Genomic DNA, 26,854 nt, shown 5'->3' on the forward strand with positions numbered 1-26,854 from the left:
AGGAACCTGAGAGAAAAGGATCGCTATGGTTGTTTTCTCTTTTCCACAGTACCCATGCCAACTGCATCTCTAATGCTGGAGCTGATGGATCCTGTCATTCCTGGAATGGAATAAGCCAGTCTTCAAAGTCTACTTGCATCTCAGTACAAAAACATAATGCCAGCTTGAACTGAGACCAAAGCACATTTCAATGGGAAACATGTGCTAGCAAAGATTAGTAAAGAACTAAGAGCGCTGCATATTGCAATGTCTCACTGAAACAGATACAGGCAATCCACCCATTCAGTATTTTCCTCAAATGAGTGAGAGCAAAGGAAAGGTCATTCCTACCTGATAACAAAGTTCAGCTAAATGTGGAGATTCCTTGACAGCGAGGGGCCCATTCCTTCCTTCAGTGCCTTTCTCAAGAATATTTAAAATGGAGTGAAGACAGGTCCGTGGACAACCAAGAACTCCTTATTTATATTCAAAAAAATCCATATTAATACAAACCTAAACAATTTCTAACTTTGCACAAACTTATTGTTCAATCGTAATATGATGGGAAGAGTAGGTGAACTGCAGGTGTTGGGAATGCAATGGAGGGAATGGAGTATCATGCTTGTGAGAGGTGTAGCATCACTGCTACTGTGTATTATTAAATTATGAATATCTATGTTCATCACTGCATTTGTAAAGGAGGAGCTGAAGGCTGTTCACAGCTGCTAATGCGGGTCTTTCCAAATGAAAGATAAGTTTCAGTGTTTCCGCAGATGCATGGCAGAACAAAATAAAATTCGCTTTCCAACAGTCATCTTTCGTGAAAGAGAGAAATGAAACATTTTTGTCAAAATGCAAACATGGGAGGAATGACACGAGTGTGAAGTTGATGTTACCTGGATCTTGAAGATTGGTGGCATTCACTGGCTTTCGCAGCTCATAGCCCAGCAAGTAGAACGCTAAGTTGGGTGCCTTCAAATCCAAGGAGTTTATTAGCAAGCTCAGGATGTGAATTTGTGTGTTGTGTTTGACAAGGGTACCTTTCTTCTCTGATACAATGCCTGCAATGAGAAAACACTTGCGAACACATGGAAAGAAAATATTTTAAAGCAATAATAGAGTACACTGGGACGGGAGTTAGAAGTCAGGGACCAATAAAAGCAGAAATCAGGGAACTGGGAGCAGTAACTGGAACCAGGAGGCAGAGTCACAGAAGTTGAGCATTGGAGGAAAGAGAGTGCAGTCAACAGACAGCAAAATGAAGCAGAAAGCAACAAGAGTCCAGAAACATGTCGGAAATAAGACAGTGGGAGTCAGGAAGGAAAGAGCACAAGTAGCTGGACAAATTGTGACACATTCTGTATAGGTTGTGTTGTTTGGTGATCACCGCGTGTGTATGGAATTGTATGTCAAGACAACCCCACAATTTAGACAACATAAATATATGAAAATGAAACGGAAGCAGAGTAAAGGACACCAGTTTTAAAGACCTTGTATGGAACAGACACCCATTTGGCACAAATGTCCAGTGGTATTAAATGCCCTGTAATTTGGAGCAATAGCTTTAAATTATATTTCTTCCCAAAGATGCAAGGGTACACTGGTCTATCAATTCCAATACATATAAACAGCCACTTAGTTGCAAGTGAATTTTCTGGTGTCTTCCTATGTTATTGTCAATCTACACATCACTCTCCCGTAACAGTACATACCAGTTTCAGCCAGAATCATTTCTTCAGATCCTTCATTGTCCAGGCAGTCCACAAAACCAGACATCAATGTTTCACTGACAGTCTGCACAAGAGTAAAGAATGAATCAGCGCTAACAGGGCGCATACCTTGGTCTCGTATTCAACACACAATGCATAAAATAAGCATAGAGATACAAGATTCCATTTTTGTCCTTATATGCCAGATTCTTTCACAGACACAGCATGAAATATGAGGGTAGCGCAAAACTTGATGCTGGAAACTTGAAATAGAAAATGCTGGAAACACTCAGCAGGTCAGGCAGAATCAGTGGAGAGAGAAACAGAATGAACATTTCAGAATTATGACATTTCACCAGTTGTGATCAGCCACAGTACTTCCAGCATTTTCTGTTTTTATATTATATATGAAATATGGGGGAGTGACTGTATGCAGGTTTAGAATGACTATTTTTTGTTTTTTCTACTGCGCTGAGTGGAGCCTTTTGTGGACTTATTGTCAGCATTAAGGTGTCCAAGTTCTAGTACCAAGGTGTCCTAAACACTCCTAAGGGGCTAAAGCACAGAGCAGACACAGCAATTACTTTCATTCGTATAGCAAAAAACCCAAAGGAGTTCCATAAGCAAGTTATCCATAAAATGTTAAAACAGTTCACTGAAAAACCATGAAGATAGAGAACCAAAAGCTTAATGGGAGGAATAAATTTTAGGAAACTGAAAGGAGGAAAGAGAAGCAAGGACACACAGGTTCAAGGGAGGAAATTCCTAAGTTTAGGGCAAATGTAGTTGAAAACACAGTCACAATAGTGAGTAAAATCGGGATGTGCAAGATGACAGAAATAGGGGACTGCATAGAACTCCAAGTCTTATCTGGTTGGAGGGATTTCAGAGGAAGGCAGGGGCGAGGCCTAAAGGGATTTGAAAACAAGCATAAGAATGTTAAAACTAAGGCGTTGCCAGACTGGAACCAGTGTAGGGCAGCATCCCACACGGGCAAGGGAAAAAGGACACTTGGTGTAAATCAAGATATAGGAAGCAGAATTTTTGATGTATTTATTCTTGGTTGGGGAAGTTGTTATTCGATGATGAGGTTTACAACCCATTTAACAGCTGCATAGGAATGGATGTGATGGCATCAGGAACAGATCTCTCAGGAGCCACTGCATTCGGGGAATTGCTCATGGAAAGAAGAGTTATGGCGAATGAATTAAACAGGTATTTTGCATCTGTCTTCACTATAGAGGACACAAGTAGCATCCCAGAAATAGCTGTAAATCAGGAAATGGGAGGGAGAGATGAGCTCAGGAAAATTACAATCACTAGGGAGGTGGTATTGCGGGTCTGTGGACTGACAAATCCCCTGGTCCAGATGAACTTCACCCCAAGGTCTTGAAAGAAGCGGTTAATGAGATAGTTGATGCATTGGTTTTAATTTTCCAAAATTCCCTCAATTCGGTAAGGTTTCATTAAATTGAAAGATACAAATGTAACTCCTTAATTCAAAATGGGAGACAGAAAGCAGGAAACTATAAGCTAGCTAGCCTAGCGCCTGTCATAGGAAAGATGTTAGAAGCAATTATTAAAGATGTTACAGCAGGGCACTTTGAAAATTCAAGGCAATCAGGGAGAGTCAACATGGTTATGTGAAAGGGAAAACATGTTTAAACAATTTATTGTAGCTTTTTGAAGGAGTCACATATGCTGTGGATAAAGGGGAACCAGTAGCTGCAGTGTACTTGGATTTCCAGAAGGCATTTGATAAGGTGCCACATCAAAGGTTATTGTGCAAATTAAAAGCTCATTGTGTTGTGGCAAGGGTAGGAGATTGGCTAGCAAATAAAAGAATTGTCATAAATGGATCTTTTTCTGGTTGGCAGGGTGTGACAGGTGGTGTGTCAAAAGGATCAGTTCTGGGGTCATAACCTTTTATGATTTACACAAATGACTTGGATGAAGCGACTGAAGGAATAGTTGCTAAATTTGCTGACACAGATAGGTAGGAAAGTAAATTATGAATAGGATGCAAGGAGGCTACAAAGGAACATTGATAAGTGAATGGGCAAAACTCTGGTAAATGGAATATAACGTGGGCAAATATGAGTGTCTGTTTTGCCAGGAAGAATAAAAAAGCTTATTATCTAAATGCTGAGATATTGTAAAGCTCTGAGGTGCAAAGGGATCTGGATATCCTAGTACATGAATCACAAAAGAATACAGTTACAACAAGGAATTAAGAAAGCTACTAGAATATTATAATTTGTGAGAGAATTGATTACAAAAGTAAGGAGGTTATGCTTCAGCTGTACAGGGCATTGGCGAGACCACATCTGGAATGTTGTGTACAGTATTGGTCTCCTTATTTAATGTGAGATGTAAATCTATTAGAAGCATTTCAGAGAAGATCAGAGAATGGGCGGCATGGTAGCACAGTGGGTAGCACTGCTGCTTCACAGCTCCAGGGACCTGGGTTCGATTCCCGGCTTGGGTCACTGTCTGTGTGCAGTTTGCACATTCTCCTCATGTCTGCGTGGGTTTCCTCCGGGTGCTCTGGTTTCCTCCCACAGTCCAAAGATGTGCGGGTTAGGTTGATTGGCCATGTTAAAATTGTCCCTTAGTGTCCTGGGATGCGTAGATTAGAGGGATTAGCAGGTAAAATATGTAGGGATATGGGGGTAGGGCCTGGGTGGGATTGTGGTCGGTGCCGACTCAATGGGCCGAATGGCCTCTTTCTGTACTGTAGGGTTTCTATGTTTCTAAGATTTACTAGACTAATTCCAGGAATGGCCGGGTTGTCTTATGAGAAAAGATTGGAGAGGTTAGGTTTGAGGTAGTGTCAATGGGAGTGTTTCATTAGTTGTCACCTAGTGGTATTCTTTGAGAACGATGTTTTCCCAGTGGACTTCAGGAAGCTTACTGTACACTAGCACAGAAATCACTCGAGCCATGCAGGTCTCAACTTTCCAGAATAATCCTCATGACTTCCCAGAAGTGGGTAACGAATACATTTGTGTGGCGGCTCCTGAGCCAAGTTGAATAGCAAGTACTTTGTTGGGCAGACTAAGGTGAATGAAGCTGGTACTCACTAGTTTCCGTATGCAATTCGCTCTCATCTGATGTAGGTTTTGGTGTTCTAGAGCTGTTGTCAACAGGTCAGTTTATGGTCAAGAGCAATGCCAAAGGGAGCATTAACAAATGTTAGTAGAGGTTGTATATAGACCCCCAATCTGTAGTGGCCCAGGTTTTGAAATGGATCATGGCAATTCCATAATTGCACCTCTCACCTGATCCTGAGTGAAGTCACCCACCAGTTTCACCTGGATATTTGGATAGCGCGAGATGTAGCAAAGAATCTTTGCACTTTCAAACGCCAGATCAGGATTGGTGTTTACATGGATCAGGTACCTGTGGAACAGAAGGAGCAGGTAAGATCAAAGAACAGCACAGGAACAGGCCCTTTGGTCCACGAAGCCTGCACCGACACATGACATTTACTAAACTAAAAACTTTTTGCTGCTCCATGGTCCGTATCCCTCTATTCCCAGCCTATTCATGTATCTGTCAAATGTGTCTTAAACATTGCTATTGTATCTGCTTCTACCACCTCCTCTGGCAGTGCATTCCAGGCACCTACCATCCTCTATATAAAAAACCTGCCTCTCACATCGCTTTTAAATTTTCCCCCTTTTACCTTCAACCCATGTCCCCTAATTGAAATTTCTACTCTTGGAAAAAAAATGACTCTGTGACTGTCCATTCTATCCATGCCTCTCATAATTTTGTAAACCTCTATCAGGTCACCCCTCAGCCTCCGATGTTCAAGTGAAAACAAACTAGGTGTATCCAGTCTCTCCTAATAGCGAATACCCTCTGAACAGGCAACATCTGTACCCTCTCCAAAACCTCTACATCCTTTTGGTAGTGTGGTGACCAGAACTGTATGGAATATTCCAAATGTGGCCTAACTAAAGTTCAAAAGGAGACACAGGAATCTCTGACTCACCATTTAACAAAATAAAAGCTTTGGGTTTCAACAGCCAACATCACAACACAAATCACCAATTTCCAAATATAGAATCATAGAATCCTACAGTGCAGAAAGAGGCCATTCGGCCCATCGAGTCTGCACCAACCACAATCCCACCCAGGCCCTATCCACACACATTTACCCACTAACCCCTCTAACCTATGCATCCCAGGACACTAAGGGGCAATTTAGAATGGCCAATCAACTTAGCCTGCACATCTTTGGACTGTGGGAGGAAACCGGAGCACCCGGAGGAAACCCACGCAGACACAGGGAGAATGTGCAAACTCCACACAGACAGTGACCCAAGCCGGGATTCGAACCCAGGTCCCTGGAGCTGTGAAGCAGCAGTGCTAACCACTGTGCTACCGTGCCACGCTACCTATGATGCCCAGGTAGTTCTAGAGAGGATGAAGCTTCAGCACTTTAAAGTGTTTAACTTATTAAATTGCACATTGGCAAAGAGGCCTCAGTGCCAGGGACCCGAGTTCAATTCCAGCCTTGGGCAACTGTCTGTGTGGAGTTTGTACATTTCCCCCATGTCTGTATGGGTTTCCTCTGGGTGCTCTGGTTTCTCCCCACAGTCTGAATATGTGCAAGTTAGGTTAATTGGACATGCAAAAGTTGCCCCTTAGTGTCAGGGGGATTAGCAGGGTAAATATGTGATGTTACGGGGATAGAGCCAGGGTGAAATTGTTGTTAGTGCAGGCTCGATGGGCTGAACGGCCTCCTTCTGCACTGTAAGGATTCTATAATTCAAACACGGGTGCTCGGTGACATCGTTAAACGCTTACAGGTAGCGTGGCAAGGACCCAGCGTTAGATTTTGTGGTTATGAAGGCTAGGGACAGAGTTTAGTGAATTTCCTACATAAAGCCAGAAATTCTTTGGGAGTGGGAATTAGGGGCAAAAGGGAAAGGGAAAGCAACTTAAACTGAAGGACTTCAGCAGAATGGTAAAAGAGGAAATCAAAGCACGTTAATTGAGGGGAACTTAATCACACAGGAATATAATATGTAAGAGTTAAAGGGGGGTACTCAACTAAAACATATATGTTTCTTTATTGATTCAATGTCACATGAAATGAATTGAATTGAATTGACTGAAGACTGGCAGCCCAAGACCTCTGGAGGAGATAGAGATGAATCATTCCGCCACGTCTGGCTAAAGATAACTTCAAATGCTTCAGCCTTGACTTTTGCCAAGAATGTTGGGCAACACTGAGAATAAGGATGTTTATGGAACCTCCTCCACTTAGTTGTTTAATTGTCAATACCATTCACAACTGGAGGTGGTGGGATTGCAGACTTTGACCTGTTGGTTGAGGGATCACTTAGCTCTGTCTATCGCACTCAGATTCTGCTGCTTACACATTATCTGTGCTGTAACTTCACTAGGTTGCTACCTCATTTTTAGGTGTGCATGTTCCCCAACACCCACTTAACTGGGGTTAATCTCCTGGTTAGATGGTATTGGCAATGGAGATTATGCTGGGCCATGTGTTGGAACACATTGCGTTTGAATACAATTCTGCTGTTGCTCATGACCGACAGTATTTCATGGATGTCCACATTTGAGTTACTGGATATATTCTGAGTCAATACCATTTAACACGGTGGTAGTGCCACACAACAGGATGGCATGTTTCTTCATTGTAAAGAGAGAACTTTGTCTCCATAAGGAGTGCCTGGTGTTTACTCCCTAGAATACAGTTACGGACAGATTTTCATCTGTGACAGGTAGACGGTTGAGGATGAGGTCAAAAAGGTTTTTTTCCCTCACATTGGTCTGTCAACCACCTGCCGCAGTCCCAGTCTAGCAGATATGTCCTTCAGGGTTCCACCAGCTCTGTCAGTAGAAGAACTACCAAGCAACACTTGGTGATGGCTATTTAATTTCTCCCACATTCTGAGCCCTTTCTACCTCCAGTGCTTTTTCCAAGCACAATCCAACATGGAGGAGTACTGGTTCATCAGTTGATGAATGCGAATACATCGTAACCAGCAGATTTCCCTGCCCATGTTTAACCCAGTACCATGAGACTTCAGTATTGAGGACTCTCGCTCCATTCTGAATGTACATCATGTTGCTGTCACCCCCTGGTTGATTTATCCTGCCAATAGAGCCGGTCATATCCATAAGGTAGAGGAGCAGAATTAGGCCATTTGGCCCATTGAGTCTGCTCTGCCATTCAACCCATTGAGTTGTCGCTAGATTTTCCTAAGATCTGATTCTTTGAGGATGGCTATTTCAGGCTCTCCCAATTTTGGAGTAAGTCCTCAGATATTAGTACATTATATATTGCCTCGGTCGATGCTGGAGGGTTCACCCACTTTTTATTCTTATTTGACTTTTCTCTAGCAGTTTAGTACAAATGAGTGACTTGTTCGGCCAAAAGGTAGTTTAGAGTCAATCATGTTGTTATGATCTAGAGTTACAGCAATGCTATAGCAGGTAAGGAAGAAATTTCCTCACGTGAAGGTCTTTGGGTGAATCAGACCAAAGACCTTCACGTGAGGAAATTTCTTCCTTACCTGCTACATTGTGACAATCTCCTAGGTTAATGGCGATTATTGGTACTAGCTTTTTATTCCAGATGTATGAATTGAATTTAAATTCCCTCAGCTGTCATGGTGGAATTTGAATTTATGTCTGCCGAGATTGGTCCAAATGTCTGAATTATTATCATCGTTAATAATCAAGTTAGTATCAGTATTACCACCTTGCCACTGTCCCCTTAAATACAATATTATATGAATACACATACATAAATACAATGCCAAGACACGTTGGCTACACTTGTGCCACACAGGACATCCAGGGCAACTGCTCAAGCTTGATAAACAGTTGGCATCACTGAAAGGCATCTGAAAGGGTGAAATATTCCCTGGATTGCACAATCCAGGAGGTGGTCATCCTGCAGCCAATGATGGTAGGAGGATACTTGGCAAGGTATGAGAAGCCAGCAGTGTAAGAATCCTCGAGGAGTCACTTTCTCACTGGTTTTCAGTACTGAATACTGGTGATGGTGACAACACCACTAGGGGGTACAGTCTAGAGCACATTCATGACAATGTGGGGAAAATTACTTCATAGGAGGACACAAAACTCAAGAAATAGTCATCGGGATAGCTGGAGGATATGATGATGATTTCTGAAACTGGGGTTCAATTGTAAGAGGAATAGGCAGGCGTTTCTGCGAACGCAAACGAGACTCCATGATGGTATGTTGCCTCCCTGGTGCAAACGTGAAGCATATCTCAGAGCGGCTGCAGAGCAATCTGGAGAAGGAAGGTGAACTGCCAGCTGTCATGGTGCATATAGGTACCAACAATATAAGTTAAAAAATGGGATGAGGTCCTACAAGCTAAATTTAGGGAGTTAAAACTAAAAAGTAGGATGTCAAAGGTAGTAATCTTAGGATTGCTACCAATGCTAGTTAGAGTAGGAATGTCAGGATAGCTACGATGAATACTTGGCTTGAGGGATGGTGTAAGAAGGAAAGATTCAAATTTCTGGGTCATTGGAACCAGTTCTGAGGGAGGTGGGACCAGTACAAATCGGACGGTCCGCACTTGGGCAGGAATGGAACCAATATCTGAGGGGGGAGTGTTTACTCGTGCAGTTAGGGAGGGTTTAAATGTGGCACGGGGGTGGGAACCGATGCAGGAAGTCAGAGGGAAGTAAGTTGGGGACAGAAACAAAAGGCAGTAAGACGAAAGACAAAAATCAATAAGGGCCACAGTACAGAGTGCAGAGACTGTGGAGAACTCAGTGAATGGGTCCAGTAAGGCTCAGAGAAATAAAACACAAGGAGTGTGTACAATACATGACAGGACAGATAGTCTGAGATGTGTTTGCTTTAATGCAAGCAGCATGACACACAAAGCGGATGAACTTAAAGCTTGGATTACTACAAGGTATTATGATGTTGTGGCAATTATGGAGACTTAGATGAAAGAAGGGCAGGACTGGCAGCTTAGCATTCCAGGATTTAGATGCTTCAGGTGAGACAGAGAGAGTGACAAAAGAGATAGGGTTGCTGATTAGGGAGGACGTTACAGCTATCTAGAGGGAGTTCACCTTGGTGGGATCATGCAATGAGGCCATATGGGTAGAACTCAGGAATAGGAGCGGTGGAATCACACTGTTGAGGTTGTATGACAGACTGGGGAGGGGTGGCATAGTGGGATTATTGATAGACTATTAATCCAGGAACTCAGCTAATGGTCTGGGACCCAGGTTCGAATTCTGCCACAGCAGATGGTATGATTTGAGTTCAGTAAAAATATCTGGAATTAAGAATCTACTGATGACCATGAAACCATTGTTGGAAAAAACCCATCTTGTTCACTAATGTCCTTTAGGGAAGGAAATCTGCCGTCCTTACCTCGTCTGGCTTACATGTGACTCCAGAGCCACAGCAATGTGGTTGACTCTCAATTGCCCTCCAAGGGCAACTAGGGATGGGCAACAAATGCTGGCCAGCCAGCAACGCCCATGTCCCACAAATTAATAAAAGAAAACATCCCAACAGCTAGCGTGAAGTGGAGGAACTCATATGTCAGCAGATTATTGGAAAATGTAAAAACAGGGTTGTTGTGATGAGCGATTTTAACTTCCCAACAGAGACTGGGATTATTCCTTGAGACGGGGCAGAGTTTGTTCAGTGTGTCCAAGAGTGCTTCTTGAGGCAATATGTAGATAGTCCAACTCAGGAAGGGGCTATCTTAGACCTGGTTCTGGGAAACGAGCCTGGACAAGTGATTGATGTCTCAGTGGGGGACCATTTTGGGAACAGTGATTACAATTCTATAAGTTGCAAGATACCTGTAGAAAAGGATAGAAGTAGTCCTGGAGTGAAAATACTAAACCGGGGGAAGGCTAACAACGTAGGCAGGAACTGGGGAATGTAGACTGGGGGCGGCTGTTTGAGGGTAAATCCACATCCAATAAAGTGGGAGTCTTTTAAAAGTCAGTTGTTAACAATTCAGGACATGTCCGTCCCTGTAAAAATGAAGGATAAAGATGGCAAGATTTGGGAATCCTGGATGACAAGAAAGATTGTGAGCTCAGTGAAAAAGGAGGAGGCAAACATAAATTTCAAGAAATCGAAAACAGATAAGGTTCTTGAGGAAAGGTAGCAGGAAAGAGCTTAAACACAGACCTAGGAGGGCAAAAAGGGGCCATGAAATGTCCTTGGCAGGCAGGATTAAGGAGAATCCCATGGCTTTTAATGCGTACATAAGGAGGGAGAGAGTAGCTAAGGAAAGGGTAGGTCCATTCAAACACAGTGGAGGGAATTTGTGTGTGGAACCAGATGAAGTGGGTGATGTCCTTAATGAGTACTTTGCATCAGTATTCACAAATGAGAAGGATGTGGTGGATGCTGAGTGTGAAAAGGAGGATGTTGACATTCTAGGACATGTTGAGATAAAAAGGAGGTATTGGAGGTTGTGAAAAACATTAATGCGGACATGTCCCCAGGGCCAGATAGGGTCTATCCCAGAATACTGAGAGAGGCGTAGGAAGAAATTGCTGAGGCCTTGGTCAAAATCTTCATATCCTCTTTAGTCACGGGCGAGGTACCAGAGGATTGGAGAGTAGCTCACATTGTTCCTGTCTAAGAAGGGCAGAAGAGACAATCTGGGAAATTACAGGTCTGCGAGCCTTACATCAGTGGTGGGGAAATTATTGGAGAAGATTCTTAGGGATAGAATGTACTCACATCTGGAAGAGAATAGGCTTATAAGCAGCATGGTTTTGTGAAGGGGAGATCGTGTCTCACAAACTTAACTGAGTTCTTTGAGGGAGTGACAAGGAAAATTGACCAGGGCAGGGCAGTTGATGCATACATGGACTTCAGTAAAGCTTTCGATAAGATTCGTCATGGCAGTCTGATACAGAAGGTGAAGGCATATGAGATCCGAGGTGAGCTGGTAAGATGAATACAAAACCGGCTTGGGCATAGAAAGCAGAGAGTAGCAGTGGAAAGGTGCTTTTTTAACTGGAGGTCTGTGACAAGCAGTGTTCCACAGGGATCAGTGCTGGGGACTCTGTTGTTTGTAATAAATGATTTGGAGGAAAATGTAGGTGGTCTGATTGGTAAATTTGCAGATGATAAAAAAATTGGGGGAGTAGCGGATAGTGAGGAGGATACAGCAGGATATAAATCGGTTGGAGACCTGGGCCGAAAGATGGCAGTTGGAATTTAACCCGGACAAATGTGAGGTGATACGATTTGGAAGGTCTACTGCAGAAGGAAAGTATGCAGTAAATGGTAGAGCCCTTAGAAATATTAGCATACAGAGGGATCTAGGCGTGCAGATCCACAGTTCCCTAAAGACGGCAACTCAGGTGGATAAGGGGGTCAAGAAGGTGTATGGCATGCTGGCCTTCATTGGTCAGGGTGTTGAGTATAGGAATTGGAAAATCCCATTGCAGCTGTATAAGACTTTGGTTAGGCTGCATTTGGAGTATCATGTACAATTCTGGTCGTCACACTACCAGAAGGATGGTGACCCATTGGTAAGGGTGCAGAAGAAATTTACCAGGATGTTGCCTGGTTTGGAATATATAGTTAGGCGTTGGCCTTTAACGCGATCTGCACCCGAATCTGAGCAGATCGCGCCTTTACCGACACCCGGTTTGGGCGCAGGTCCGGCCCGTGCCCAAATCGGGCAGCGCGACGATTTAAATGCATTTGCAAGCATTTAAATCGACTTAATGAACCGCGCGCCCAACTCTACCGCCAAATCCCACTTTACCATCTTCCGGCCCGATCCGCGTCCGCGCTGTTACCGACCTGCAAAATAAAAGTCTGAAGTCGCTGCTGCAGCCTCCGAAGAGCGGGGTCAGAGACTGCAACGGCTCCCTGACCCAGGTCATCCTCTGGTCGGGGTGGGAGGAGGAGAGGGGGTGACGTCTCATCCTCTGGTCAGGGGGGTTCCGCTGCCTGTCTGTGGCCGATCCCTCCTGGCACCATCACTGGTACACTACCAGCCACAGATTACTCTTCCCTGCAGGTGTAAGAGAGCGGGAGAGATGGCTGTGGCTGGTAGTGTACCAGTGATGGTGCCAGGAGGGATCGGCCGCAGACAGGCAGCGGAACCCCCCCGATCAGAGGATGAGATGTCACACCCCCTCTCCTCCCCCCACCCAGGGATGATACGTCACACCCCCTCTCTTCCCCCCTGCCAGGGGATGATACGTCACACCCCCTCTCCCAGGGGGTGATCGGTCATACCACCCCACCACTCCTCCGACGAGAGGATGAACGTCAGAGAGCCGCTCTTTCTGCTTTTTCTTTCGTGCCCAGGCGCACTCTGTCAGATTTTTTTCAAACTGCGCATGCGCAGTTCAGAGCTCCGATCGGTCCGACAGCGCTAAGCCCCGCACACAGCGCGGATCGGACCGGAGCCGGCAAAATACGTATGCGCCCACTGGAAAGAGAATTCCAGGTGAGGATCTATTTGACGCCCGGATCCGGCACTTAGACTCAAAATGGTAAACCTCCCCCCATGGACTAGGAAGAAAGGTTGAACAAACTTGGATTGTTTTCATTGGACCGTCAGAGGCTGAGGGAGGACCTGATACAGGTTTACAAGATTGTCAGGCTTGGATTGAGTGGATGATCTTTTTCCCAGGGTCGAAGGGTCAATTACTCGGGAGCATTGGTTGAGAGTGAGAGGGGTAAAGTTTAAAAGAGATGTAAGGGGCAAGTTTTTCACAGAGAGTGGTGAATGCCTGGAACGCGCTGCCAGAGGAGGTGGCGGAAGCAGATTCTATAACAATGTTCAAGAGGTATCTGGATAGATACATGGATAGGCAGGGAATAGTGGGATATGGACCACACAGAGGCAAAAAAATATTAGATTAGAGAGGCATCTGTGTCGGCACAGACTTGGTGGGCTGAAAGGCCTGTTCCTGTGCTCTACAGTTCTTTGCCAATGCAGGTCCTGCAGATTGTGTTGCCAACCTGATGCCAGGTAAAGGATATCACCGGGTGCAGAACATTTTGAGGGGAAAGGGAAGCAGGACCTCAAAGGTGGTAATCTCTTAATTACTCCCAGAGCTACATGCTAGTGAGTATAGGAACAGTAAGATAAGACAAGTTAGCATGGGACTGGAGGGCTGGCACAGGTGAGAGAGCTTCAAATTCCCTGGGAATATTGAGAACAGCACTGGGCAGTAAGTATCTGTACAATGTAAGGTTGCAGCTCCACAGGCCTGGGATCATTGATCTTGAGGGTTGGGTATATGGTACTGTAGGAAAGGGTTCAAACTAATTTGGCAAGGGAAGAAGGCACCAGAATGAAACAGTACAGAAGGAAAACAAGGTGTAAAGAGGACTGGGAGGGATAATCAGCATTAGGATAAAAAACGTAGTTCATAAATAGCAGAGTTCACACATGGGGAACTGTAACACCAGCTGAGGCAGATGTTGATACGTGTAAAAATGTATTATCTTGGTTTCAGATAAAGCTCGGCACAACATCGTGGGCCGAAGGGCCTGTTCTGTGCTGTACTGTTCTATGTTCTATATGTGGCAAATAAGGTTGCTGAGCAGCAAATATAAGTATCCATCCAGGTTTATGATATTGTGGCAATAAGAACTTAAACAAGGGAAGATTGGAATTTAATATACCTGGCTGCAATGTATTCAAGAAAGATCAGGAAGGAAAAAAAAGGTGTGGTAACTTTGATAAAAGATAGTTGCAATACTGGAGATGAATGACATATTGGACATTCAAAGACGGTGGCCGGGATTCTCCTGAAAAAATTCTAAGTCCCCAATTTGCTGGAAAATGGGAGTAAATCGCACTAGTTTTTTTCGCTTGATATCCAGAATGAATCTCCAACACTCTGTGCATCACAGAGTGCCTCAGCATGATTCACTCTGGAAAGCAGGGAAGGGCTGACGAGCAGGGCAGGTTTGTCAAACAAGACTTGCCTTTCACAAAACCGTGCTGACACTGGTGAATTGAGCTTTGCATTTCCAGATGCTCAGTCACCTCCTCCTTGATGGTTGACTCCAACAACTTTCCCACCACAGAGCAAAAGCTGACTGGTCTACAGTTTCCCACTTTTTGCCTCTCTCCTTTCTGGAATAAGGGCGTCACATTAGTATGTTTCCAGTCCACTGGTACCTTTCCGGAATCCAGGGAATTTTGGAATATCATAACGAATGCATCCACTATCTCTGCTGTCACCTCCTTTAACACCCTAGGGTGTAGGCCATCAGGTCCCAGGGACTTATCTACGTTTAAACCCTTCAGTTTACTGAGTACCTTCTCCATAGTTATCGCAATTTTGCCAAGTTCCACTATATTAACTGCAGTTTTTGGGACAGAATTACCTTCCTCTGTGAAAACAGAGACAAAGCATCGGTTTCCTGCCTCTGCCATCTCCAAATTTTCCATTATTACCCCACCATTTCCATACACTAAAAGGGCCAAAAACTACTTTCACTATTCTCTTTATGTACTTATAGAAACTTTTGGTGTTAGTCTTTATGTTTTCAGCTAGTTTACTTTCATAGTCCATTTTCGATATTGTATTTAGTCACCTTTTGTTGGCATTTGAAGTTCTCCCAATCCTCCATGCTGCCACTAACTTTTGCCCTCTATTTTGCCCTAATGTTATCCTTATTAAGCCACGGATGATTTTTCACCCTTTTACAATTCCGCTTCCTCTCAGCCATGTACCTTAGTTGAGATGTCTTTAATATCTTCCTAAACAACTGCCACTGTTCTTCTACTGTCCTTCCCTTTCATACTCTCACCCAGTCCACTTGGGCCAACTCTTTCCTTTGGCCTGCATAATTACCCTTGTCCAATGCTAAAGCTTGTGTATGTGATTTTGTCTTCTCACTTCCAATCTGAACTCTATCATGCTGTGTGATCACTCCTTCCAAGTGGATCCTTAACTACAAGGCTATTAATCAATCCTTCCTCATTAGATAATACCAGATCTAAATGGCTCCATAACATGCTGTTTTAAGAAACAGTCCCTTATACACTCTATCAACTCTTCCTCAACCTTGCCAAGTTGGCTAATCCAGTCAATATGCATGTTAAAGTCACCCACAATTACTGTTGTGCCCTTTTCACAAGGCCTCCTCATTTCCTGATTTATATTATGCCCTACCTCGAAAGTACTGTTGGGGGCCTGTAAATTACTCCTAGCAATGTGTTTCTTTCCTTGCTTCTTATTTCAACCCAGACTGATCCAACATTTTGGTCTCCAGTGCCAACAATAATTTCTGAATACAGCCTTGATGTCATCCTTAATCAATAGAGCAACTCCACCTCCTACTTCTTGTCATCTGTCCTTCTGGAATATGAATATCCTTGGACATTCAACTCCAGCATTTAGCATCGGGACTTCCTTTCCACACCAAGTTCAATATACATTGCGCAAGCCAATCAGTGCCTGGTCTAATGACCTAAACTTGGAGCAGCAGGCACAATTTCAAAATTTGCATTTGACACAAAACTTGAAAGTATTATGAATTGAGGAGGATGGCTATCATAAGTTCATAAGATATAGCAGCAGAATTAGGCCATTCAGCCCATTGAGTCTGCTCCGCCATTCGATCAAGGGTGATATGCTCCTCATCCCCATTTTCCTGCCTTCTCCCCATAACCCTTCAACCCATTACCCATTAAAAATCTGTCTGACTCCTTCTTAAATTTACTCACTGTCCCAGCATCCACCACACTTTGGGGTAGCGAATTCCACAGATTCACAAATCTTTGGGAGAAGTAGTTTCTCCTCAACTCCGTTTTAAATTTGCTACCCTTTATCCTAAGACTATGGTCTCTTGTCCTAGAATGCCCCACAAGAGGAAGCATCCACTTCATGTCTACCTTATCCATACCTTTTATCATCTTATATACCTCAATTTGATCTCCTTTCATTCTTCTAAATTCCAGAGAGTACAGACCTAAACTGTTCAATCTCTCTTCATACAACAAACCTGGAATCGATCTAGTGAACCTCCTCTGAACTGCCTCCAATGCCACTACATCTTTCCTCAAATAAGGGGACCAAAACTGTACACAATACAGTTTTGCCTCAACGCAGTCTCACCAATGCGTTGTATACTTGCAACAGTATTTCCTTACTTTTATATCCTATTCTTTAGCTTTAAATGCCAACGTTCAATTCACTTTATTATCTGCTGTACCTGTATGCTAGACACCCAGATCCCTCTGCAGCGGAGCACCCCGAAGTCTCTCCCCATTTAGATAATAAGTCGCCTTCCCATTTTTCCGCCCAAAAGGCATGACCTCACACCTATCCACATTAAACTTTATCTGCCAACTTTTGGCCCACACTCCTAATCTATCTATATCCATTTGTAGGGTTATTTCCTCATTGCAACTTACTGTCCCACCTATTTTTGTGTCATCTGCAAATTTGGCTACAGAAACTTCTATCCCTGTACCCATGTCGTTAATATAGATTGTAAATAGCTGGGACCCAAGGACCAAACCCTGTGGCACCCCACTAGTCACCTATCCAGAAAAAAAAAACATTTATTCCGCCTCTCTGTCTTCTGTCCATCAGCCAGTCACCTATCCAAGCTAATAAATTACCCCGAATCCCAATTTGATCTAATCTTGTGAATTAACCTTTTGTGTGGCACCTCATCAAATGCCTTCCGGAAGTCCAGATATACTACATCTACACGATTCCCATTATCCACTTTACTTGTTGCATCTTCGAAGAACTCTAGCAAATTACTCAAACATGATTTGCCCTTCATAAAACTATGCTGACACTGTTGGATATCAAGAGGACATGAGCAGGTTGTTGGAATGGGCGGACATGTGCACATGTAATTTAACACAGAGAAATGTGAAGTGACACATTTTGGTAGGTAGAACAAGGAGGAGCAATATAAAATAAAGGATATGATTCTAAAAGGGATAAAGGAACAGAGGGACCTGGAGGGTATATGTGCACAAATGTTTGAGGGTGGCAGGGCAGGTTTAGAAAGTGGCTACTTAAGCACATAAATAGGGACTTAGAGTATGAAGGCAAAGAAGTTATGGTGAAAATTCATAAAACACTGGCTTGGCCACAACTGATGTATTGTGCCCACTTCTCAGTGTTGCACAGAATTGTTACATCACAGAAGGAGGCCATTCGTTCCATCACATCCTCACCAGCTCTCAAACAAATAACATGACATAGTACTATTCCCCTGCCTTTTCCCCATACATTGTTTTTGTTCAAAATAATCATTCAAGGCAGCATGGTGGCACAGTGGTTAGCACAACTCTCTCACAGCACAAGGGACCCGGGTTCAATTCCGGCCTCGGGTGACTGTCCGTGTGGAGTTTGCAAGTTTTGCGTAGGTTTCCACCGGGTGCTCTGGTTTCCTCCCACACTCCAAAGATGTGTGGGTTAGGTGGACTGGCCATAGTAAATTGCCCCTCGTGTCAGGGGGATTAGCAGGGTAAATACGTGGGGTTACAGGGATAGGGCCTGGGCGGGATTATGGTTGGTACAGGCTCGAAGGACTGAATGGCCTCCTTGTGCACTGTAGGGATTCTACGATTCTAATGTCCTCTTGAATTCTTCGACTGAACCTGCCTCCACCACACTTCCAGGCAATGCATTCTAGAGAACAGGAGGCAGTCTGTTTTGGGGGATTTTGAGAGAGAGGTTGGTTTCTCAGTATCTCTTGTTCTGTTTGAAGTGAAGACTGGAATCTACCAAGATATAAGCCATTTTCTCCGCCCTGCCTTAGGGCGGAGCTTTCTCTGGAGGTTGCTGCACGAGTATCAGAAGACGGGTGTCTGTCTGGATCACTCTCCAGAAATCTAGTACCTAAATTAGCATCTTTGGTTTCTGTGCTAACTGGTTCTAAAGAAGAGATTTATGTCTGGAGGATACTGCTAAATTGGAACAATAGAGATAGCTAGCTGTTAAGAATTTTACTTTGTCATGTTTAAGTAGTTTAACTGGTAAAAGTTATGTTAATTCTTTTTGTTATATTCTAACTGTGCTCTTAAATAAAGTTTGTTTTAAATAAAAGGTTCCTAATGGGTCACTTGAATCATAACTGGAGTGAAACACCTTAAGCTCACTCTATGCTAAAATCAAATGTAAAAGTTTAAGGTCTAGGCTAACTTCATAAAATACCTTGGAATTTCTGATCTGTTCCTTAACACTGGGCAAAATAGGTGGTAGTAACCTGCTCCGATCAGCAGAAGGGTTGACCTCTTTTTAGGGCAAACCAAAGGAACAAACTCAGATTAAGTCAGGAGAACAAGAGGATACTGATTTAAGGTAAATGGGAAAAAACCAAAGGCAAAACAAAGAAAACTGCTTTACACAGCAAGTGGTTAAGATCTGGAATGCACTGCCTGAACATGTGTAAGATACAATCGTGGATTTCAAAAGTTACGGATGATTATCTGAAGAGAAGAATTTGCAGGGAAAAGGAGCGCGGTTAGCTGGATTGCTCCTGCAGAGGGCCAAAATGGACACGATAGATCAAATGGCCTCATTCTCATATAAACCTAATTCTATGATCCTGACAGAAGAATGAGGAGAAAAAATGGCCCGTAATCTCCAATCTCAGTAAGTAGCCCAAAGATAAGCTCTTCCCCACATAAGGATTGCACTGCAATTACCCAGGAAATTCAAACATTCTGATTTAAATCCAACTGCCTTACAGTAATAGTTACCCAGGAAGAGTTAGAAGAATTAAAACCACTTCTAATTCTTGAGTAACAACAGTTCTGATTCCCACACAAATTGAACTTCTGGACTAACCCCCCACCCTAGCCTGTGATTGCACTCAGAGAGGTTAAGGCTGAATATAGACTAAATGGTTTAATGCAACATGGGTTCATGAAGGGCAGGTCATGTTTGACTAATTTGATGGAATTCTTTGAGAACATTACATGCGTAATGGACAATGGGGAACCTGTGGTGTATCTGGACTTCCAGAAGGCATTTGACAAGGTGCCGCTCCAAAGGCTGCTGCGTAAGATAAAGGTGTTATGGGTAATATATTAGCATGGATAGAGGATTGGTTAACTAACAGAAAGCAAAGAGTGGGGGTAAATGGGTGTTTCTCTGGTTGACAATCAGTGACTAGTGGTGTGCTTCAGGGATTGAGGCCGCAATTGTTTACGATTTACATCGATGATTTGGAGTTGGGGACCAAGTGTAGTGTGTCAAAATTCGCAGATGACACTAAAATGAGTGGCAGAGCAAAATGTGCAGAGGACGCTGAAAGTCTGCAAAGGGATATTGATAATCTAAAAGTGAGTGGGCGAGGGTCTGGCAGATGGAGTACAATGTTGGTAAATGTAGGTCATCCATTTTGGTAGGAATAACAGCAAAATGGTAAATTTGGTTATTTAAATGGTAAAAAATTGCAGCATGCTGCTGTGCAGAGGGACCTGGGTGTCCTTGTGCATGAATCACAAAAAGTTGGTTTGCAGGTGCAGCAGGTAATTAAGAAGGCAAATGGACTTTTGTCCTTCATTGCTAGAGGGATAGAGTTTAAAAACAGTGTGGTTATGTTGCAGCTGTATAAGGTGCTGGTGAGGCCACACCTAGAGTACAGTGTACAGTTTTGGTCTCCTTACTTGAGAAAGGATATACTGGCACAGGAGGGAGTACAGAGGAGATTCACTAGGTTGATTCCGGCTTATGAGGAGAGATTGAGTCGACCGGGGCTATACTCATTGGAATTCAGAAGAATGAAGGGAGATCTTATAGAAACATATAAGATTATGAAGGGAATAGACAAGATAGAAGCAGGGAAGTTGTTTCTACTGGCAGGTGAAACGAGAACTAGGGGGCATGGCCTCAAAATAAGGGGGAGCAGATTTAGGACTGAGTTGAGGAGAAAATTCTTCACACAAAGGTTTGTGAATCTGTGGAATTCCCTGCCCAGTGAAGCAGTTGAGGCTACCTCATTGAATGTTTTTAAGGCAAGGATAAATTTTTGAACAGGAAAGGAATTAACGGCTATGGTGAGCAGGTGGGTAAGTGGAGCTGAGTCCATGAAAAGGTCAGCCATGATCTTATTGAATGGCGGAGCAGGCTCGAGGGGCCAGATGGCCTACTCCTGCTCCTAGTTCTTATGTTCTTATATTGAGAGAGCAGCAACAGAGATCTGGGGGAGTAGGTACAAAAATCTTTGAAGGAGGAAGATAAGTTGAGAGGGCTGCAAAAAAGGCAAACAAGATCTTGAGCATCACAATTGAGGCACATAAGTAGTTTAAAACAAAAGAATCCTGATATAACACAGAGATTGATTACCCAAAGACTGACTCTAGAGTACTAGCCAATGAATTACTTTGAAAGATAGATAACATACAGGGGTTTGAAAGAAAGGAGTCCTGTTGGGAATACTTGCATTTAGAGACCATTTTCTCAGAAACACCTCACAAAATTAATTACTTGTAAAGTGCATTGACTGTTACATGAGGAATTCCTTTAAAATAATTAATACTGCAAACATATTTTGAAAAATAAGAAAAACTAATACTTGGTGGGATAGTTAGTGTCTGAACCACCTTCAAATAGATTTGAGTTGATAAGTAGGAACTGATATTTTTTAAAACACTCATGCATTATATGACACGCCCGTGAAAACGAAAAGCCACAGATTTTAACCGAATCTTTGCATCATTTAGACTCACATGTAAAAATCTGTGGTACGCAAATCAGAGTAAAGGTGCCAGTCTTAACTTACCGAGCAATATTGACTACATGGTCAGCCTTTTTGGTGCGTGGGTTGATGCCCTGAAGCAGCTGTTCAAGGGACGTGGCTATGACGGAGGAATGGCTCTCTCTCAGCCAATCCATAAATTGATTCTCCTTTTGAAGGGCCAACTCCAAAAGACCCAGGGAGTATTCCACTGCTTTTTCCAAGTGCTTTTTACCTGAGACATTTGGAAAACATGGTTTATAATTAAAAACATCCCACAGTACAGGTGCTTTGTGAAGTTAACTTTTTAAATATCTCCAATGAAATCTTAGGATCTACCATTGACATGAACTGACACCAACAGCTCTAACTAATTGTGGACAATCAACAGCATGTAAAGGAATAGAATAAAAACAGAACCAATAAAGTGCATTCATATTCTTGGTATCACAAGAACATATGGACGTAAGAAATAGGAACAGAAATAAACCACGTGTCTCTCGAGCCTGTTTTGCCATTCAATAAGATCATGGCTGATCTTCTGCCTCAACTTCACTTTCCCTCCCGTTCCTGAAAGACCAAAAGTATGACTCAACTTTCAATATACCAACAATGGAGCATGCACAACCTTCTGAGTGAAGAAATTTCTCCTCTGTGTCCAGAGACTGTTCGAGATTCTCCAGCCCGGAGAAACAACCCTGTGCCTACCCTGTCAAGCCTCTTCAGATTCTTGTATGTTTCAATGAGATTACCTCTCTTTCTCTGAACTCAAGTGTATTGGCCCATTTACTTAACCTTTCATCATTGGTCCTGAGCCTGTACTGCCTTCAATACACATCCTTAAACATGGAGAACAAAATTGTGCATAGTATTCCAGGTGTGGTCTCACCAAAGTTCTATTATAACTGTAGCAAGACTCCCTCATTCTTGTACTCCAATCTCTTGAAATAAAGCCTAACACATCATTTGCCTCCCCAACTGTCTGCAGTAGCTGCATGCTGACTGTGTTCCTTCTTTAAGTACACTCAAGTCTTGCTGAACCTCAACATTTGTAAGTTACACCTTCTTTAAAAATATCTTGCTTTTCCATTCTTATGACCAAAGTGAATAACCTCACATATCCACACATTATAGTCCATCTGCACCTTTTGGCCATTCACGATACCTGTCTATATCTCTTTGCAGCAATATTCATGAATTTCTTTTTCATTGATGGAACATCCACCTAGCTACGAGACCGAGCTTTTGGTCATCTGCATTCACATCTCCTTGTGTAGCTCAGCGTAACGCTCAAGTGAAACGTCTTGGGATGTTTTATTACATTAAAACTACTATATAAATACAAGTTGTTCTCATTGTCCTTCTTGGCCTTGAAGATTGTCATTCCACAGAAGGAAATCAGAAAAAATGACGGTTATATAATTTTAGTTGCTCAGCTCAAACTTCATTATATCTTGTACATACTGACACGATCATAGATAGAACATAGAACAGTACAGCACAGAACAGGCCCTTCGGCCCACGATGTTGTGTCGAGCTTTATCTGAAACCAAGATCAAGCTATCCCACTCCCTATCATCCTGGTGTGCTCCATGTGCCTATCCAATAACCGCTTAAATGTTCCTAAAGTGTCTGACTCCACTATCACTGCAGGCAGTCCATTCCACACCCCAACAACTCTCTGCGTAAAGAACCTACCACTGATATCCATCCTGTATCTCCCACCACGAACCCTATAGTTATGCCCCCTTGTCATAGCTCCATCCACCCGAGGAAATAGTCTTTGAACGTTCACTCTATCTATCCCCTTCATCATTTTATAAACCTCTATTAAGTCTCCCCTCAGCCTCCTCCGCTCCAGAGAGAACAGCCCTAGCTCCCTCAACCTTTCCTCATAAGACCTACCCTCCAAACCAGGCAGCATCCTGGTAAATCTCCTCTGCACTCTTTCCAGCGCTTCCACATCCTTCTTATAGTGAGGTGACCAGAACTGCACACAATATTCCAAATGTGGTCTCACCAAGGTCCTGTACAGTTGCAGCATAACCCCACGGCTCTTAAACTCCAACCCCCTGTTAATAAAAGCTAACACACGGTAGCACAGTGGCACAGTGGTTAGCACTGCTGCTTCACAGCTCCAGGGTCCCGGGTTCGATTCCCGGCTCGGGTCACTGTCTGTGTGGAGTTTGCACATTCTCCTCGTGTTTGCGTGGGTTTCCTCCGGGTGCTCCGGTTTCCTCCCACAGTCCAAAGATGTGCGGGTTAGGTTGATTGGCCAGGTTAAAAAAAAAAAATTGCCCCTGCGATGCGTAGGTTAGAGGGATTAGTGGGTAAATATGTGGGGGTAGGGCCTGGGTGGGATTGTGGTCGGTGCAGACTCGATGGGCCGAATGGCCTCCTTCTGCACTGTAGGGTTTCTATGATTCTATGATTCTACACTCTCGGCCTTCTTCACAGCTCTATCCACTTGAGTGGCAACCTTTAGAGATCTGTGGATATGGACCCCAAGATCTCTCTGTTCCTCCACAGTCTTCAGAACCCTACCTTTGACCCTGTAATCCACATTTAAATTAGTCCTACCAAAATGAATCACCTCACATTTATCAGGGTTAAACTCCATTTGCCATTTTTCAGCCCAGCTTTGCATCCTATCTATGTCTCTTTGCAGCCTACAACACCCCTCCACCTCATCCACTACTCCACCAATCTTGGTGTCATCAGTAAATTTACTGATCCACCCTTCAGCCCCCTCCTCTAAGTCATTAATAAAAATCACAAAGAGCAGAGGACCAAGCACTGATCCCTGCGGCACTCCGCTAGCAACCTGCCTCCAATCTGAAAATTTTCATGCGGTCCTTCAACTATTAAAAAGAGATTTTGAAAGTTCAAATAATAGTTGCAATTGTTACTTGTAAGAGAAATTGTTTCTCTGTTCATAATTATTCCCCGTCCATAATTATTCTTGAACGTAAGGCAAATTACTATGCAGGATGACATTGAAACACAAGTGCTTATTTATTTTCCTGTGGAAATTCTGTGCCTTGCTGTGGGTGTAGGCTAGAGGTCTTTGGTTCCTGTGTCTTGCTGTGGGTGTAATTGTCAGGAAAATGCTAGAATCTATTATTAATGAAGGCTTAAAAAGAATTTAGGAAAGAAAGAGGTAAAGAAGCAGCGAGGTTTATAAAGGGAATTCCAGAGCTTAGGGCCTCAGTACTGGAGGTACCAATAGTGAAGCAATTAAAATTGGGTTGGCATAAGAGACTGCAAATGGAAGACTGCAAAGATCTTAAAGAGTGGTAAGGATGGATAGAGTTATGGAAATAGAGAGGGTCAAAGTCATGAAAGGATTTGAAAACAAAGATGAGAATTTAAAAATCAAGACAGAGGTCAACAAGCAATAGTTGAGTATAATTTGACTCGCTTTCGGCAAAGTTTTAGATGAACTCAGGTGTGTGAATGGTGGAAGATGGGGGCCAGTTAAGAGAGCACTGGAATAGTCAAGCCCAAGAATAATGGATTCCACTTTTCCACAGAATAAAATTGAGCGTGTGTGCACGCGCACATACATGTGTTTTACAAGTGCTACAGCATTCAGATGAGAACATAGAAATTAGGAGCAGAAATAGAGAAATTCAGCCCTTCGAGCCTGCTCTGCTATTCAATCAGATCATGGCTGATCTCTCCTTGGTCTCAAATCCACCACCCCACCTGTTCCTCATATCCCTTTAACCCATTTATCATCAGAAATATATCTATCTCCTTCTTGAAACCAGTGATTCAAACTCTACCACACTATGGGGCAGCACGTTCCACAAATTCACCACCCTCTGCAAGTGGTAGTTCATCCTCATCTCAGTTTTGAATCTACCGCCTCTCAACCTAAACCTGTCACTTCTTGCTCCAGATTGCCCCATAAGAGGAAACATTTGGTCTACATTTACTTTATCAATCCCTTTTAAAATTTTATATACCTCGATCTGATCCCCCCTCATCCTTCTAGACTCCAGTGAGTACAAACCCAAACTGTTTAATCCCTCATGATACGTCAACCCCTTCATCCCCAGAATCAATCTGGTGAACATCCTCTGAACTGCCTCCGATGCCACCACATCTTTCCTCAAATAAGGAGACCAAAACTGGATACAATACTCCAGATGTGGTCTCACCAACATCCTATACAATTGCAGCAACACTTCTCTACTTTTATACTCCAGTCCTTTTGCAATAACTGTCAACATCCCATTTGCCTTTTTTATTACATGCTGCACCTGCATACCAACTTGCTGCAATTCATGAACATAGACACCCAGATCCCTCTGCCTGGACGCATTTTGCATCTGCTTTCCACTTAGGTAATAATTTGCCTATTTTTTCTGCCTAAAAACTCCATCTACCAAATTTTGGGTCATTCTCCTAGCCTATTTATATCCATCTGTAGAATCTTATATCCTCTTCACTATCTGCTTTCCCATCTATTTTAGTGTCATCTGCAAATTTTGCTGCGTTACACGCTGTCCCTGCTTGCATATCATTTATATAGATTGTAAACAGTTGAGGTCTGAGGACTGACCCCTGTGGCACTCTGCTAGTTAGTTTGCCAGCTAGAAAAGGACCCATTTATCCTGATCCTCTGCTTTCTGTCAGTCTGCCAATCCTCAATCCAATCCAGTACTCTACTCCCAATCCCCGCAATCTCACCTTCTGGATCAATCTTTTATGCGGCAGATACAGAGGCAGCATCTACAGTTGTGCATGGTACTGCTGCAAGGCTATCTTTTCTGGCAATGGAAGTAAATATACTGGAATAAATTGATTTGACTGGCCAATTTTCCTCACTGTTGCTTTTTAAATTGTTGCTTTTAGAAAAGAAATTTGGACTAAAATAAAAACTGCAACATGAGCATGACAAAGTACGTATTAAACAAGACATAAGCCATGTGTTGTGTGCAGGTGACAGCCTATCGTGCTGATGTCCACAGCTAGTTTAAGAACCTACTGTTCAAAATGTCATACCACAAAAAGCAGAACACTCATTTTCCTGCTGAAACTTCTTTATGGCGCTAACAGATGTTTTGTCACCACTGGGTGAGTTCAAGTTTAATTATTATTCAGGCTGGCAAATAATGCCATAACACTGTTCATTCACTAGATGTGGCCATTTAGTGGCTGCTATTATGGGAACATCATAACAACTGGGAGATCAATTAAGAGCTTCCTGAAATTGTAGCTTTAGTATTTTTCTGCTCCAGGAGTTTTTCTGCACACTGCATATGGCTCTTAATGTTAAATACACGGGGGGAAAAAAGACATACAGGGGCAGAGAAAAATGTCCAGATTTTGAATTTTTTTGCATTTTATTTTGAGAAACCGCAGTGACTAGTCACAGCCAATCAAAGCTGAATACAGTAAAATGATGCACAAATGGGGGAACAGCTCAAATCTACTGCATAAAGGA

At 43.1% G+C, this 26,854-nt stretch overlaps 1 protein-coding gene across 2 annotated transcripts in view; it reads right to left on the minus strand.

The window, feature by feature from the left end:
- The window catches only part of nup205 (nucleoporin 205), a 131,922-nt gene that overhangs the window by 51,194 nt on the left and 53,874 nt on the right, over positions 1-26,854 (minus strand). For both annotated transcript variants that reach the window (XM_078220266.1, XM_078220265.1), the window contains exons 18-22: positions 21,445-21,634; positions 4,970-5,090; positions 1,692-1,773; positions 876-1,040; positions 331-455 (exon numbers count right to left, since the gene is read on the minus strand). In XM_078220266.1, coding sequence (XP_078076392.1) covers positions 331-455; positions 876-1,040; positions 1,692-1,773; positions 4,970-5,090; positions 21,445-21,634 — 683 coding nt within the window. The remainder of the gene's footprint in view (positions 1-330; positions 456-875; positions 1,041-1,691; positions 1,774-4,969; positions 5,091-21,444; positions 21,635-26,854) is intronic.

The sequence above is a fragment of the Mustelus asterias genome, chromosome 9 (genome assembly GCF_964213995.1).
Source record: "Mustelus asterias chromosome 9, sMusAst1.hap1.1, whole genome shotgun sequence".
Taxonomy (NCBI): Eukaryota; Metazoa; Chordata; class Chondrichthyes; order Carcharhiniformes; family Triakidae; genus Mustelus; species Mustelus asterias.